The 17,498-nt window shown below is 39.8% G+C and overlaps 1 protein-coding gene across 1 annotated transcript in view; it reads left to right on the forward strand.

Moving 5' to 3' along the window:
* CALCR (calcitonin receptor) overlaps nucleotides 1-17,498 on the forward strand; it is a 75,446-nt gene that overhangs the window by 9,455 nt on the left and 48,493 nt on the right. The window contains exons 2-4 of the mRNA XM_026842425.1: nucleotides 693-846; nucleotides 4,812-4,922; nucleotides 13,549-13,661. Of these exons, the coding sequence (XP_026698226.1) occupies nucleotides 693-846; nucleotides 4,812-4,922; nucleotides 13,549-13,661 (378 nt within the window). The remainder of the gene's footprint in view (nucleotides 1-692; nucleotides 847-4,811; nucleotides 4,923-13,548; nucleotides 13,662-17,498) is intronic.

Here is a 17,498-nt window from a genome sequence, read left to right on the forward strand (position 1 = left end):
GGGAGGGAGGGAGGGAGGGAGGGAGGGAGGGAGGGAAAAAAAAGAGAGCTGACCCCTCTACCTGAGATTTTTGCCTTCCAGAGGCAACGACCCTTCCCTTTGCCCTGCAGGCAGCTGGGAGTGGGAGAAGTCAGAAGATGCCATTTGCTCAAAGAAAACCTTGCTATTCAGACTCTTAAATCTAGGGACACTTTGCTTAACTAGGAGCTAAATCCAGGTAGTGAAGTTTAAACTGTCTAACCTGTGTTTCTATAACCTTAACAGTTGAAGGAGCTCAAATCAGGTGAAATAAAACATGGAATAATCTGTGGCACTGAGATACTTTGTCTGGGCAGCCTGGAGAGAAATCAGCATGAGTGAGCAGAATAAAATGGGTGTAACCTTGGGCAGATAAACATTTTTTTTGCAGATAGCTAAGATAAATTAAAAGATTTTGAAAACTTTATCAAGTAGCTAATGGTCCTCTGTTTTGCCAAGAAAAAGGGCTTAGTTTAAATCCTGAGTTTATAGTGATGTGAAGTAGTAAAAATACAGCATTTACTTTGCAAGCAGTAGAAGGCGTGTCATAATGCTAAACACATTTGCAAATAAAAGGCCTTTGAAGCATACATAATAGAGGTTTCTGATCCTCACTTTTTATTTTATCCCCCTAGTTTATTCACTTACACTAACAGTTTTTCATTTCTGTGCAGAGAATGGTTCCAAGTCTTTCTTCTACTGTAAATTATACTGATCCTACATTAGAGCCTGTAGTAACTGAAAATTCAGTCATACGACAGAAGATAATAGATTCACAGTTCAAATGCTATGAGAGGATGAACAGAGCTCCTCCATATAGGAAAAAAGGTAAAAAAGTTTTTTAAAAAATCTGCTTGTCTATTACCATGCTTGTTTTTATCACTATAAACATTTTCTTCTACACAGTCTTCCTTGGGGTGCAGTTTCTTTCCTGTAAGCAGTAGTCAAATTCCCACTAACTCAGCATCAAGTACTGAGAAAGAAAAAAGCCTGGAACAATCCCAGGGAATGAACAGCTCTTCCCGCCCATGCAGACGGTACCCCTGTCACCTACATGTCTGGCTCAGTGCTTTGCTGCTTGAATGTCTCCTGTTCTTGCTTATGGAATGATATTGTCCAGAACCTTTCAGCAAGCTCACACAAAGAACCAATTGTCAACGGTGTTATCTTGAATAGAAATGTCATTCTGTTTGCTCACTGTTTATTTTTTCTGTCATTTTTGTATTGACTGATAGATGCCATGCTCTGTACCGACACAGATGTGCCAGGTATTACATATTCAGCAGTAACACTAGCAAAAAAGAGGTTTATAAAGCACTGAGGACACATCTTTATCAAATATGAGGCACATACTAAGATTAACAGAAAGAGAAATGACAAATAATAGTAGTACTACAATGGCACAGTATAAATGAAGCACCATTTCTAGTTGGGACAGAGCGTTCTGGTCACTTTTTCCCACAGAAAATATGGAAGAAGTTATGAGGAGTCTACAGAAAAAAATATTAGAGGCATTGTAGGGATTTATGCAAGTAAAGAACATAGATACTGAGGACACAGTTTAAAGAGAAAAGATATTAAAAAACCATGATTTAAAAAACCCAACCTAATAGATGGAGTGGAGATAATGTGGGATTTTTTGTAATGCAAGAATAAAGCCAAAGATTTTACTGGGCTCTCTCTGTAAGACTCAAAGAATAATTAGTTGTTAAGATACTCAGGTCTTGATGCAAAATGTTTTGGAATGAATAAAAATATTCCCATTGCTTCAAATAGGTTTTCATTCAGGCCAGTAATGAGGAAAACCCACAAGTATTTAAACAGGGTTATGAAATAGAAAGCGTTGTGTTTCAGCCATAAACAAGCCTTTAGTTGCTGGGCTTGAGGGGGAAATAACTTGCTGTCTGCTCAGATTACTCTTTTAGTGTCCAGCTTTATAAATATGTAATTTTTTTCATCCATTGATAGTTCCTCTGTACTCACCTTTCTTTTGCACCTTGCTTGTGTGATTAGTTGCTAAGGGCTGAAGTGTTTTCCCAGCATGAGCTGGGAATTCATGTGTCCCATGACATATGAATTCCTGGCAGCGTTCTCAAGGGCAGCATTAGCCCAGGAGGGCAGCAGTGGCAGACCCGCAGCCATCAGACAGCACAGCAGTTCCTGTGTTCCCTTGACTGGCAGCTAGATTTAAGTGATGCCATTGGGGACTGTTATGACTGTAGCAACATGCACTTAATTAATTTGTAACCCAGAATGAAGATAATGAGTAAGGAATGATGCCAACACTACTGAAGTTGCATTTTCAACTGAATTACAGGATTCTCACCAGCCCTCCAACATTTACACTTCATAAAGCGTTGGAAGGGAACAAGGATCTAAGTCTCTTGGATGAAAATTTGAAAGGGAGGATGGGATGAGATGTGAAATTCCCTTAATACAAAGGACAACTGTAGGGGTGACTCGTGAGAGGAAAAGCCCAACATATGAGCTGAAGGGGTATACTGGGATAAACAGCATAAACAGTAGTGGAGTCTAACACTGGAGTTCGCAGGAAAGCCCAGTGTCTGGTATGACTTTACAGAGCCAGCCAAGATGTGTCTAATTTTTCTCTGGTTTCTCTGCAGTCCCTGATGTAGCATATTTGTAGATTGGTGCAAAGGTAGTTTAAATCTTTCATAATCCTGGGGCTCAAAGCTGGTGGCAGTGAACTGCAGAGAACTGCATAGTGTCTCGTGCTCAGGAGCCAGATAGATGATATAATACAGGTGAGCTGTGGCAGCATGTGTCAGCAGAGCCGAAGTAATGAACCATGAACACACAGTTATCTTGCCCATTTCAAAGTAGAATTGATGATCTTTAATCTCAAAGAAATAACAAAATGAGGAGCTCAGGCACATGACCATCAGACACCTGACCATCCCTCCAGGACAGCGCAGCACTCCCACACTCCCTGTCCATCCAAAAATGTAGTCTTTTTAGCTGGTGATATGGCAATATGGTGTTCAAATCTTTCTTTTCTGTTTTATTACTTACATCGTTTAATTTCCTACATCACTTAAAAAAAACATATATATGTATGCATGTATATATCTATATATATGTGTATATATATATTTACGGATGTACGTGTGCATATATATCCTGTTACTTACCTTGAAAGACACATTCCACAATGTATAGATCAACATCTGTGATATTTTATTTTTTTTAATCAGGCAAGGCAAAGGATTTAAAGGTAGAAATTCCTACCAGCCCCATTCTGCAGTGTATTTCAGATACAAGCTCAAGTTGCAAATATTTTCTACTCTTCTTTTTCTTTGGTATTACAAAACTATTCCTAAAAGTCTTTCAGATACATCTCAAAGCTAGAAAACATGGGAATGCCTGAAGATAACAAACTGCTGATACAGTGGTTAATTAATGAATTAAGTGAACAAGTAGCGTTAGCACATTTAACTTGACAATGGAAAAATAGAAGTGCATAAAATCTTAGCTAATTAAGAAAATGTGTTCATTAAAATATCTTTTTTGCTAGGCATCTAATTGGGAAAAAAATAATTTGTAATGGTTTATGCTTTCAATTTTTAATCCACAACTATTTTGACTTAAAACCAGTTATGGGAGCAAATTTGAACAATTCAGATGTCTTTTTACAGCTTTCTTGCTTCAGTAAGAAGGCTTAACTGTGAATAATTTCAAAAACACCAGAAGCAATTAGCTGCTCGTATTTTATTAACTTTCAATGGTTATTAGGTGCCTTCCACATGATTCTTTCAAAAACAACCTACATGGTCATAGCAGTAATTCTGAAACTCCCTTTGGACCAGACCAAAAAAAGGCAAGATGTATCTTCTCGCTGTATTTCCCTTTAACCTATGGTCATGATGACAGACATATTTTCCCAAACACAAACTGATTTTAAATGGAAAATAACTAAGAAATACAGGGGGGGGTGTGGGTGGGCGTGTGTGTGTTAATGTGTTACTTGAATAAATCCACAGTAAGCCAGAAAATTGTGTTACAGCAAGCAGTCTTACAGCACAGTTTCTGTGGACCATGTATGTAACATCTCTGTAGTAGGAATCAAGAATGAGCTGTATTCTGCCTCCCTAGCATGGCTGCTCTTTCTGGGGCTCAGAACAGTCCTTGTAGGGGACACAGCTTCCACAGTGCTACGTTCCCAGAAGGGGCATGATGAGGACAGGATCACAGCATGCCTACACAGACAACCATCAGCAGGCAGAATTCTCCTGTTACAGATAGGTCTTGCACCTGCCTCACTGCATCTGTAGTTATGTCACCGATCTCTGGTGTGGAGCAATGCAACAACCCTACAGGGAACTGTCTCTGCAAATGTTGCTTTTAGCTGGGATGTCCCTGTAAAAGCCCTTCTGACATCTACATTTCAAAGACTTGTTTTTTGGTCCTGCTGAACAGCAGAAAGTCAAATGAAAAGCGGATGTCTGTAAGGTCTTTGAGTACCACTAGTGTCTGTACACGCTTGCAGCTGAGGACATAAGCAGGATCCAAAATAATTTATACAATCAGACCCTACATTCAAAGTTCAGCTCAACAAGTTTTAAAACATTACTTTCCGGCAAAATGAACATCACTAACATCAGGTCAGCAAAAACAAGTACCTTGTAGCACCTGAATGCCACTCAAAGTGCAGAAATAACAAGGATTATTCTAACAGGTCTGCAGATGGCAATATTCCCTGAGAGGCTGTAACAGAGCAGGTTCAGAAGTGACTGTGTGTTGAATTAACTGCTGCACTCCTCTTAAATGTCCAGGTTTGTTCTGCAACCGAACGTGGGATGGCTGGTTGTGCTGGGATGACACCCCTGCTGGAAGAATCACTGCTCAGAATTGTCCGGATTACTTTCCAGACTTTGATCCAACTGGTACAGTATTTCTTTTTATCATCTTACTCTAAGGAAGTCTTCAGAACATTCATGCCATTGAGTGGAAGCATGTTTCCAGTGGCTTTTTTGCAACATTGTGAAATCTCAGAGAGTTTGGCTGAAATTAAAATAGGTCAAGCTTTGGGGGTTTTTAATTTACATGTTTTCATTTGTAAAATATTTTATATATATGTAAATATTACCCATGGATTTATGGAACCTAGTTTATGAATATATTAACCACCTAGATATAATATCAAAATATTTTAAACACCTCATTCTAAGTAATGAAGAGAAAATGCTTATGTGCATAAAATCTGTATCAGCATGTTCTTTGTTCAGTTTTTATTGGAAAATATTTTATGGAAGCAGATGAGCAGAAATAATGTTCTTTCAGTCTCCAAGTTTCAGTTGTTCATTGAATTCATAAACATATTAGCAGCCATGCAGACTTAAGAGAAGTAATTCAAGAACATTTAAAAGGACAAATGAAAAGAAAAATCTAGGACAGAAATAATAGGAACTATTAGACACAAGTATAACTCCACAAAGAGTATTGTTTGAAGAAAGACACACTTGTGTGTTCAACGCTCAGGACATGTTGCTTGTAGGGGGTGCTTGATGCTACAATGTGCTAAATCCCGCATAGACATAGTGCACTAATTGCATTTAAAAACTATGAAAGTAAACATTTGGGGAGGAGCGTATATAAATCTGAAAATTTTCAACAAGGTTAAACCAAAATGTATGTGCCCAACTGGAAAGTAAGGAAACAGACTATTGCATAGCTGTGAATTAATTATCCAGTACCATTAGCTGAAACTGTTCATTTTGTTGAGCTTGTTGCCTTTTTAGAAATAGAGGAGTTTTCACGTTGGATCAGACCCAGTATGCATTTTGCTGAATCCCATTTACAGTAGCAGCCCGATTGATCGATATTTCTGTTCTTTATAAATCAAGCTATCCATGATTAGAAAATTCACTCAGCAAGTGGGAAACTTCCAGTGTCAATCCCGGTATGAGAGGATTAAAACCTGCATCCCAACTTTGATGGAGGAACCTCCCGCTTTCCAGTGGAAGTAGGCACTGAACAGAATGGATTGCAGGATTTGTGTGCCCGGGAAGTGAGTTTATGTGGCACTGTGACTGTCCATCTCTTGTGGGAATACTCTGAGTCCTACCCCACAAATCTTTACAGCAGTTTACATCCCCGAGACACCCAACAGGCACTGAATCACAAAGTTTTGTCTTTTGTGACCTTTTTTTGCTTTCTGACAGTCTTGACGTCTTTAATGTACAGTGTCATATTTGGAGCACCTCTGGGAAAACAGGCTGAGAAGCTGAGACCCTCAACTGGAGGGGTACCTTTGAACTAGGTCTCCCCTCCATGGACAACTGCTTCAACCACTAGGCTATTTGCACAAAAGATACCAGAAGAGCATTTTAAAAGAATTGGCCAAACTTGCTTCAGTTCCCAGATAGAAATACCCACATTCAGGAGGGAGCTTGAGGCTCTGGATCCTGAGGTAGCCTTTTCCTACATGCATGTTAGAGGTGCCTCTTGGATGGGGTCTGTACCTTTCACTTCAGCCCCCGTTTTGTTCATGATAATATGACAATTTACTACAAGGCTTCTACTTGCCTTGCTCCCATGGTTTTTTAAGAAAAAAAAAAAAACAAACAACAACCCTGTGGCACTAACAGTCCTAGTTTATGTATACTCCATGCGCTGTTGAGCTGATACCTGCAAAAGGTGGTGTTGGGCAGTGCTGTGATCACAAAAGTCTCCCCACAATTCGAGGTCCTCATCCCTCAGTGCATGGGAGTGATTACAGAGCCACTCCTCTGCTTGCTTCCAAACCACCTATTCCCAGCTTTTCCACTTGCCCACGTGTCTCCAGTGACTTGTTCTGAACAGATTGCTCTGCTAAGTAACACTTGAAGCTATCCATGAAGAAGCACCTTGTTCCACTTATTAAGGCTTATTAACGCCAAGGTCTGTGGCTCATAAGGCTGTTTGCAGATCACTCCTTAATATACAGATGCATGCTGCATAGCCTGGCGCAAAGGGGGTGTGTGTACTGCGGTTACTATTTTTGTCATGCTTTAAACAGATTTGAGAATTTTTTAGTACTCCTGTTCTCTGTACACAACCTTAGGAGGAAAAGCCTCCTCCAGCATTTAATTTCCTACTTTTCTCTCTCCTGTCCTGTTTAGCAACAATACCTTTGGTCTTCTGGACTCAGTATTTTCCCCTGGTACATCTTGCTTCTCTTTGTCAGCACCTCTGTCAACCTCTTTGCCTTCATCCCAGTCAGTCAACAACTGTTTCCCTGGCTTGACAGCAACTCAGCAGCTCCTGGTTGAGCCAGAGCCACTTTCCTGGAGTAGCTGTTGAGTAACCCAACACATATTACTGCTGCAACATCAAACCAGTGGGTAGTCAGCTTTTGCTTTACACGTGGCTGATTGTCACACAGGGACTTAATAAAGGAGGAGGGAGACAAGAAGTCATGGGGGTGACTAGAAGTCTTTCAACTGCTAATGGAAGTGGCTGCCACTTACAGGTGGTCAAAAGCACAGGTTCAGCTGTCCTGAGAAGTCTGTCAGGTTTTGTGTCAGAAGTCATTATTTCCTTTGGTAAATTATGCCTGTTAAACAAAATAAAGCCAGATTTTCTGCTGAGAAACAGAAAATTCATCCGAAAGAACAACTATTTTACAAGATGAAAACTGCAATGCCTGTCAGATTTTCTTCCCATTAAGTCTCCATGATATCAAACCACCTCAGCATGCATTTTAGTCATGCAAGTAACTCCATGGACTTCTGAAACAAGGATTCCATGCTGTGCTGCTTTGGGGTGCACTGAGATCTGCAGAACCGCTGTGTATCAGCTCGCTGATGGCTAAACTACTTTAATTTAAGGCCATGTATAGCTTTGAGTCCTGGAATAAAATGATATCATTCAGCTTTCTTTTTGTGCTTTGATACTTACTTCATTTGTAACTGGAAAAGTGAAACATAATCTGGCAGCAGATCTGGTCGGATCCTCCTCCCATCTGCACCTGTGGGTGCTGTATACCAGTTCTCTATATCTGAACCCCCAACAACATTCAGCATCAATGCCAAGAACAAATTGCTAGAGTATGTTAGAGAGTAAATAATGACAAATCATATTCTGGAGAAAAGGACCCAGAAGGAAAATGATGGAGAACATGCTAAGTGCTCCATTCATTTTGTGTCTGGCAGCTTCACAACTAACTACTAGATGGAGTCCCACTTGTTTCACTGAATTTGCATCAGTTCTTACTAGATAGGAATCTGTGTTCTCAAAGAAGGAACACTGTGATAATCTAGTCTGTTCAGTTAGCTAGGGCTTCCCACACTTCTTTCCCCACCTGAGGAAGCTCTATCCTGTGAAAGGAAATCAGTATCTTAAAGCTACCAGACAAACAGAAACCCCTCTTTACAAGCTGTGACAACTTTGTCCTTTTCAATAAACAACTGTTGCTTCTTGTAGCAATCTCTTTCTCACAATGACCATCACACACATAATGTGATAATGTATAAAACAAAATCAATTTGTCTGGAAAACATACTGAGACCTACTGCTTTAACTTCAGTAACAGCAGGAGATTCATTGTCTCATCCACTCCTGACTGTGAAGCTCTGAACAGGGCTGAGTTTTATACTCCCCTATTCAGACAACATGCACAGTTTCTCTTGATTTGTATTTTCTATTCATATTTTATCCATATTAATCTTTGGTGTAATCCCTTTGTCCAGGTCACACTGAAATTGCTAGGAATTGAATTTGATAGGACTGTAGTATGTAATTCATGCTGGTAATGTTCTTGCTAATAAAAAAAGGAAAATATATTGTGGCTGTAACAGCCTTCTAGCAAGGCAGATTCACTGGGGGCAGCAGGAGGAGCAGAGCATTGCCCAGTGCTGTGCACAAGCTGCTGGGTTTGTGACAGGAGAGTGTTATATTACCCACCTCACTCCCTGCATGGTGCGTTTGGTCAGGATTAATTTGGTGCAGTCACATAGAGCAGTGGAGCTGAACATGCAAGTTGAGCACTGACAGTCATACCTTTTAGTTTCATTTTCTTTCCCTTTCCTCTTTGGCAAAGAGTAGTGGTTAAGATACCACCCCAGCAGGGAGCAAGCCCTGCACAACTTTGTGATCCAAGGCAGTATTTAGTAAAGCTCTACTCAGTTCTTGACTTCGTTGCATTTCTGTCTTTGGTTCCATTTAGTAAACCAGTTACTTAGAACTATTCATGTGGCTCCAAGAGCAAAGTTTCTACAAGTGCATTTTGGAAACAGATCCATATGTATCCATAAGCAATTACCTTGGATAATGATTAATGTGTTGTTAATTTTCACAACTGAGAAACATGGAAGTACAGCCTTGCCTTCCTGCTCTGACACTGACTAGAGGGATTGAGGTCCTTTTACTCTGGAGTGTGGATCACAGCAGCTGAGGGGGGAGAGGCACGGCAGTATTTGTGTCCTCTGCACCTCTCTTCTTGTGCCATACTGCTGTCTCTGAATTGCTTTGTCTTTCTTACAAAATACCTTTAGAGAAATAAGGATAAATGCTCCATGCAGAAGAAGGGGGAACAGATTGAGTAGCTCTTTGCAGACCCTTTTGGATTTACCAGCTGTGATGCCTGTGATCAGCAGGGACTGGATTTGAGGGACACAGGCTCACTCTTGTCACAGCTGGCAAAATGCACAAAGCTGAGTAGGTTGCCAAGCTGACAAGAGCAGTCATTGCAGATGAGAAATCATAGCCTTCCACAAACCAAAGAGAGAGAGAGAGAGAGAGAGAGAGAGAGAGAGAGACCTTCTGGGTTGCAGCAGCAGGTGCAGCTCCTTCTACCCCCCTGGCTTCTGGCAGTCAGGGACCCCACTTCCTCAGGCATCCCCTAATTCACCTCCCCAACCATGGTGTCCCCTCTTGAGTACCCAGTCCATCATGTGCTCCTTCGACCCAGCACTGTGCCTCGGCAGGGTGATGTGCCTGGGCTGCAGGCAAGGAGCAGCATCTCAGTGGTCCTGGGGACCTGCTGGAGCACCCTGAGCAGTGTACAGACAACTAGGCTTGGGAGATCCCTTCTCTTGCTGCCACAAAATGCAAATTTCCTGACCCAGGCAAAGAAACCCAGCTCTGGATTTGTTGGTCCATTTCTGTGTCTTGAAGTGATCATCATTTAGACAGTGATAAATAAAGCAAATCTGAACACTTTGTCCAACTTGTTCTTTCCTCCTACTGTTCTGTGTATTTCTGTCCTGCTTCTTAGCAAGAATGACAGCTGTATTTTAAAAATCAATTCTTATCTCCCCAAATACAGATTCCAGTTCTGCTGACTGAGGCATTCTGATGATAGTGACAATTCTTCACTTATTAGCACACTAGAATTGAAGTTTTCTAGGATCTCCATTGCATTATATTGGAAGTGTTTGAAAAAAATTCTTCAAAAATATTTTACTGAGGGTGTAAGTAAATCAGATGTGCTACATCAGCAATTCCCCCATCTGCAAAACTAAGCACTACACATACAGGTCTGTCCAAACAATGGCAAAGAATCCAGTGTCTGGTATGTGCTGAGCATGCACTGCAACAGAGGAAAACTTTCTTTCTGTTGACTCTTTTAACCTGTGCTAGCTATAGAGTTGGTCTAATTGTAAAAAAACTGACTGATAGAGTTGTCATGCTTATCCAGAGTTACTGCGTTAAGATATTTGTTACATATAAATGACTTGAGTTGTTTTTATGAAAATATGGTAAGAGCACTATTACAAACAATACCAAATGCAAAACTATTACTGATGGTGAATCTTTTTGTACACTTCACTACTCCCATGAAACTGGCCTTGTGGATGAGATTTCTTTCATCCATTTTTCCCAGATAGCTCTTGAAGTGTCTATCTTTATAAGCTAACTACAGAGAGCCTGCACAACTGCCTATGAATTGCATAACTTTAAGGGTGCTAAAGTCAGGTGAGACGAATCCCATGCAATGTCACTCTTCCTCTACTTTGAATAATGTGATGCCCAAGTGGTGCCCTATCCAAGCTGACAGGGTGCAGACAGAGCCTAAGAAATCAGTTTTTACACAGTATGTGAATAAAAAACTCACACACTTCCATTTTGCCGTGCCAGTATTGCCTTACCTATCCTTATACACTTGTGTATTTCTTCAGAGCTTACTAGATTCTTCTGGTTAGCATAAAAACCAACATGTGCCCAGGTTCATAATCCCACACCTGCTACTGGACCACTGTAGAATTAATTGCAGTAGAACTGTGGTTGGGTTACAGACTCACAGCTTTATTTCTGTATAAAATCATAGATTTAGAACAGCTGTTTGACCTGTTTGAATCACTGGGATGGACAGCAGGGAGGCTTATCCCACAGTTCCATACTCTGACACCATCACAGCAAGAAATTTGTGGGCTGTGGCTGCTTCCAGACTAGGATCAGTTGTGTTTGGCTGGCTTCAGGGAAAAGTATGAGGCAACAGGTTTGTCTCTAACTTACAGAGGCCACATTAAACTTCATCAGAGTGCCTATCTAGGCACTAAAGTACAGAGATGATAGATGATGTTACCGTTGTATTCTAGAGCATATTAACAAAAGCCATGTATTTTGCAGAGTGCATGACAGTAACTATGATGTTTGTACACTGTGTTCCATGGTAGTGTAACCATTAATCTTTTATCTATGACTGAAAACTTTTTCCAGCTTTAGATGATATCTGGCAACAAGTACAACAGGAACATTGCTACACAGGCAGTCTGAGATTATCTCCAAGCTTCAGCGATGGAAGGCTGAGATAACATGTACTGTTCCTCTTGGTGTTGTTGATACATGTATTGATTTTCAGCACGTCCTCCAACACAATGGTTTGAAACTCACAATCATTTCAAAAGTGTGCTGTGGAGGATTGTCCTGTTGGGTTATTTTTATGCAATGACACTATATAAAGTCTATTTTTAGTCAGGGAAAGATAGCTTAATCTGTAGAATCCTTATCTTGCCAGTATGATGAGTTTCTTTCCTTAGGATTTATGGAGGGAATAGGAATCTTCCAAATTAATAGAATTATTAATTATGAGAACTGCTTAAGAAAAATAAATGCAAATGTGGAACACAAAAAGTGAAGATGTGCATGTTCAAATAGTAATCGGCTCTGTAGAAGTGTATTAACTGGAAATCTGATAGTATATATATAAAGCTAATAAAATTATAAAGCTATAATAGGCAAAGAGAAGTCAAACTAGACTTTTTAGATTATCTAAGAAGTCAGACTTGAAATACTGTGTTTTTCATAATCAGCTGTGTCACTACCTAAGAAAACATCAAATAATTTAAGTTTCTGATCTTATCCTGCCTTTCTTACTTGGGCAAACTTTCCAGTGACTCCCACGTGGCTAATGCTTGAGAGAAAGCCAAAGGAACTAGTCCAAAACTTGGCAGATGATTAGGAGTGACTGCCTGCTCTGCAGCATCCAGGGTTTCCCAGGCAGAAATGTGAGCGTGGCTAGGAAGACTGTGGCACAGCACACATCTGCGGCTCCAGGTGCCCCTCAGAGCTGTATGGTGCTGAAGCCCCAACTGTCCCCCTGCCACAGTAAAAGGACGTGCATGAAGGAGCACAAGCCTGGAGAGTGATCTGTATGGCAGGGCTTTCAGAAAGGATGCCAGAGCCACCTGCAGCACGGGAACCAGCACCAGAGGCACATGTGGAAGGTTCAAACGCACATCAGATTATTTAAACAGAGAACTGTGCAGCCATTTTAAATTCAGCTGGACACCTGGGACCTGTGCCAAAAAGCTTGTGAGGCTGTTTCTCCCAGTGCCTTCATGTTTTGCAGCCTCAGAGGAAAACGAACAGCGGTCCCACTCACCCCTGGCAGGATTTAGCTGGCATAAGGGGTGGGCAGGACTCTTCCACCCCTCTGCATAAGCACAGGGTTGGGGCTGTCACCGTCTCCAGCACTCAGGCTCTGATTTATACACTGCTTTTCTCTGCACAATATTTTTAACTAATTATTTCCCTTGATACCTGAAACCATGCTGCAAGACTCAGGCTGTTAGTGTCTGTGTATGGATAACAACATGTCCTAGTGAGTGTCAGGTTTGAAAACAAAAAGTTAGATTTGCATGCTAGCCAGTGGGCACATTCATTTTCCAACATCAGTATTGCAGGTTGGGATGAGAACTAAAGATATGCAGAAACTACTGTGTTTGCCTGGCTGTGCACACTTCCATCAGGGCCTAACATTACTTTCTCTGCCATAAACAGCTTTCAACAGCCTTTTCAAATGAATTATCACATAAATCATTGCATCTGGGTGAAGGCTGGGTGTATATACACTTTACTGCATTCATTCAAGACAAGAGACAGATAAATGACAAGCATACCATCAGAGAAGTCTCTGATAAAAAGAAAAAAAGCAGCAGACAAATCTTTATTAATTGCACAAGTTGAAAACCCTTTGGATTTTGTTACACAGGCTTGTTATTTCCAATCATAGAAATTCTTTTGTATGGATTTTTAAAAGCGTAATGTACATATGCTAAAATAACTATTATTGCCATTTATCATCAGAGAGGGCTTCAAAATACTGTGATGAAACTGGAAACTGGTTCCGTCATCCTGAGAGCAACCGAACTTGGTCCAACTATACCCTGTGCAACTCTTTCACCTCTGAAAAATTGAAGGTATGCTACGATTAGACAGTGATTGTCTGGAATGGTTTTGAGCTGGGCTAGCAGTAAGACACATATGAGAGAGGTCGGAATAATCCTCATCTTTTAGCTTTATTTGTTGCACAAGAATTTAATAGCATTGTCCTTGTGATTTTAGCTTACTGAAATTAGTTGATGAGTGCTCGAACCTACATACAGGTTTGCTATGACGTGGATAGTTTAGTAGCAATTCATGCAACAAGTTTTCCACGATTTTTCAAATGCATTTTTTAATTCCTATGATTTTCCCTGATTGCCCCACAGTTACAAAATGATCCTTTAGAATTTCAATTTTGCTTTCTGTAATAAATATCTTCCAAGCTGTTGATGTCTTCTCTGTAGGGCTACAAATATTAACATAAATTAAAATTATTTTTCTTAAGCAAAGAATATCACCCTGTACTCACACCCTTTGAAAAGAAATATTTATGAAGGTACCATTAATCCTGAAAATTCTACAGGCCTGAACACATTTAACTTTAAGAGTTTGAGTGAAGTCATAGAGACTATTTACAATAATGAATTAAGCATTTGCATCAGTATTTCCAAAATCAAGTTGCTAAGCTGAAAAAGGAGAACTAAACATAAAAGCACCAAAAGAAATGGAGAGAAATCTGAGAAAAGCTTAAAAAAAAGTAAGTTAGGGAAACTCATGAAAATAAACATATTTCTCAAATGTGAGTGGAGCTCCAGGAAAATCTGATTATAGATTGTGACAGAATAATTTGTGACTACTTGGAACTGTGGAAAGAAAAGAGTAAAAAAGTTATTTGATTTGGGATTTGTGTTGGAGGATCTTTTTTTATGCAGACAAAAAGCAGTATGTGGTTATATTTAGTAATGATCCAGACCAAAGGGCCTTGAAAAAAGTCTACTGGACTAGGCAGGAGGTGAATTCTAAAAGTTTTTGCAGCATGAGGAACCATCATGGTAAAATAGAGCTCATCTATGTGACAAAGACAGAATAATAGTAACAATCTGAGCTCACAGAGGCATTAAATGGAAGCCTCGTAACATTACAATTTTTCCAGATGTTGGCCCATGTAGGGAGGCAAAAAATGTACTTCTGTTACCTATTATCCATGCCTTCCAGAAGAACAATTTTGAACATCATTCAAGCAAAGTGCAGATAGAACACAAAGGAAAATTATACATACATCAAGATTCTTCTGAAACAAAAAGTAATGGAAAATACAGAAAGAATCTGTCTTTACAGAAATGCCAAGTTAGATTATGACCTTTAATCTAAGTCTTTGAAAACAGGAGTGTACTTCATTTGTAGACTGCTTCCATGTACCTATGAATAACATAATTAACTAAGTAGGAGGTATTCCTATTAGAGAATTCTCTTTCTTCAATTCAGGAATTCTAGGGGGAAAAGAAGAACATTTAAGTGTTTCTTTTAAAAGTTTTCGAAGCCCAGAATCTGCATATGCTAAAAATTTGGTGAGTCAGGTGTTAGAAGTCCTGTATGTTAGAACGAACATGACAGATTGTCATTTCAAGGAGTGCAGAAATTAATAAAAATGTTCATTATGTGTTTTAAGTTAACTGGAAATACCAATATGCTATAGTTTTGAAACAGATCACTTAAAAAAAATATTGCATCCAGTTCTTAAAAAATGCAGCGGTAGACCATATGATTTGTTAGATAACGGTTAGGTCCATTCTGATCTGTCTTTATTGTTATATTTGGAAAGCTTTTTAAGCAGTTACTTACAGTAATTAATTAAGTTTACATGGAGTAACCACAAATGCTCTTGCTGAATCCCAGATATAGTTAAATTGATTTAGCAGTCGTACGCTGAGAGGTAGATTGTTTTAATAACCAAGAGTCCTTTGAGGTGCACATATATTTACATGTAGCTATCTGGAAGCCTTTCCTACTTCTACCTGTTTAAGGGTAAGGGCTGTATACAGGATAGGCAAAAAACCAACATATATTTGAAAAATTCATCTGTAAATTAAATTCAGGCTTAAAAATTATATCTAACTCCATGAAAAGCCATAGCAACTACTTAGTATGGAGTGGAAGAAATGGCAGATGCACACATGTAAAAGACTCTCCCACTACTCTGTGTTCAGAAAGTTTTCATGTTTTCTCTGCACTCTGGTCTTCCCTCTCTGGCATTGCTGGTGCTCTCAGAACAAGTTGTCAAGCATTTGCGCTCACTAGCAATCTTGTGGTTAGTCTTTGTGAAGGACAACTAGGAGAACTTGGGTATTTGCAGTTAATATGCATATATTTCCATAACATGGTGAAAGATATTAACGCTCAGATCATGTCTGTTCTACACGGTCAGGATGGTATAAATATGACTTTGGTTTAAATCTGAAACAGTCTACCACCACTTAGGTTAGTGAAAGCAGGAGCTGATTCCAAAGTTGTAAAATGACTGAAGACCTAGATAAGATGTGTACCTTTGCTAAGATGAATGGCTGTGTTTTCTGAATTTCATACTGATTTTCAAATGAAAATTTAAAATTACTTGGAAACACCAAAAAAATGTGAGTAGCAAAACTTAAGGCTACAAAAAGCAATTCATCTAATCATTGAAAAAAAAAAAAAAGGAAAATTGTGTGTGCATAACAAAAGAAAAATTAATTAAGAGGAGCTGAAAAGAAAATAAACTAAGCAGAGGAACTAAGGCCTGATACCTAGTCTTTTTTTCAGGACAGGCTGATACTATGTTAGTGCTTTCAGAAAAGAAGGCAATGGTGAAGCCTGGCGTGCCATTTAGCCTCCTGCAGTTTTCTGACAGCTGCGTGATGCTTAAGACCTTGGCTGAGGCCAAAGTATGACATTTAAATATCGCAGCAGTCTGCAGCTCAGGTGCTGTCCTGCAATTTTGTTTCACTATTGGCATACAAAATATGGATAGGCCTATCTTAGATTTCACTGATAGCAGTCAAAGTGAAAGCCCGATTATCTGTTTGTGCATACTGGCTTCACAGCACTGAAAGACCATCTAGTTGCCCAAAAGCAAGGTTCACACCAGTGTGAACCAGAATTTGTCTCAGGGTGTGCTGTTCTAGTGTGGTAGGAGTTGAGGATAATTTCATCTCATCTACTGCTTTCATGACTCTGTGGGCCTTAATCATAAGCCCCCTCTGACTTCCCCTCTCCAAAGGGGACAATCCCGGCATTTGTACCCACTTGTCATAACACAGCTCCTCTACCTCCGTTATTTTAGTTACCTTCTCTGCACCTTTCCTAGCTCTGCCATGTCCATAAGTTGTGGAGACAAGAAACACACATGCATTTAAGATGTGCCATGTAATTTTTACATCTACCCTCAGTGCCTTTCTCAATGATATCCAACGTTTTGTTGCATTTTTGACTGTCTTTATGTACTAAACCAATGGTTCAGAGGACTGGCCAGAACGACTCCAAAATCTCCTTCCTGAGTTTGGTTTCCAGTTCTGAGTTCAGCATTGTGTAGGCAGGGTTTAGATCATTTTTCTGTGGGTGTGTCACCACTTTTTTTCTGTATTAAAGCTCATATGGCATCTTCTTGTCTCCTCAGTTATGTGAGGCCCTCCTGGAGTCTCTCACTCTTATCTGGAAGACCTAAGTATCACCTGGAAGCTTAGAGATTTCTCTGCATTAGGTCACTGATGAATATGTTGAACAAAAAGCCAGAAAGCCAGCCCTGATACCTGTCCCAAGGGCACCTAACCACTGACTCATCTCCAGAAGTGATCATTAAGCTTTTGTTCCCTGTTGTTTAAGCTGCTTTCAACCCATAAAAGCTTTCCACCAATCCTGAGGCAACCTTTTTTTTTTTTTTTTTTTTTTTTTTTTTTTTT

The sequence above is a fragment of the Athene cunicularia genome (genome assembly GCF_003259725.1).
Source record: "Athene cunicularia isolate RWA chromosome 2 unlocalized genomic scaffold, athCun1 chr2_part1, whole genome shotgun sequence".
NCBI lineage: Eukaryota > Metazoa > Chordata > Aves > Strigiformes > Strigidae > Athene > Athene cunicularia.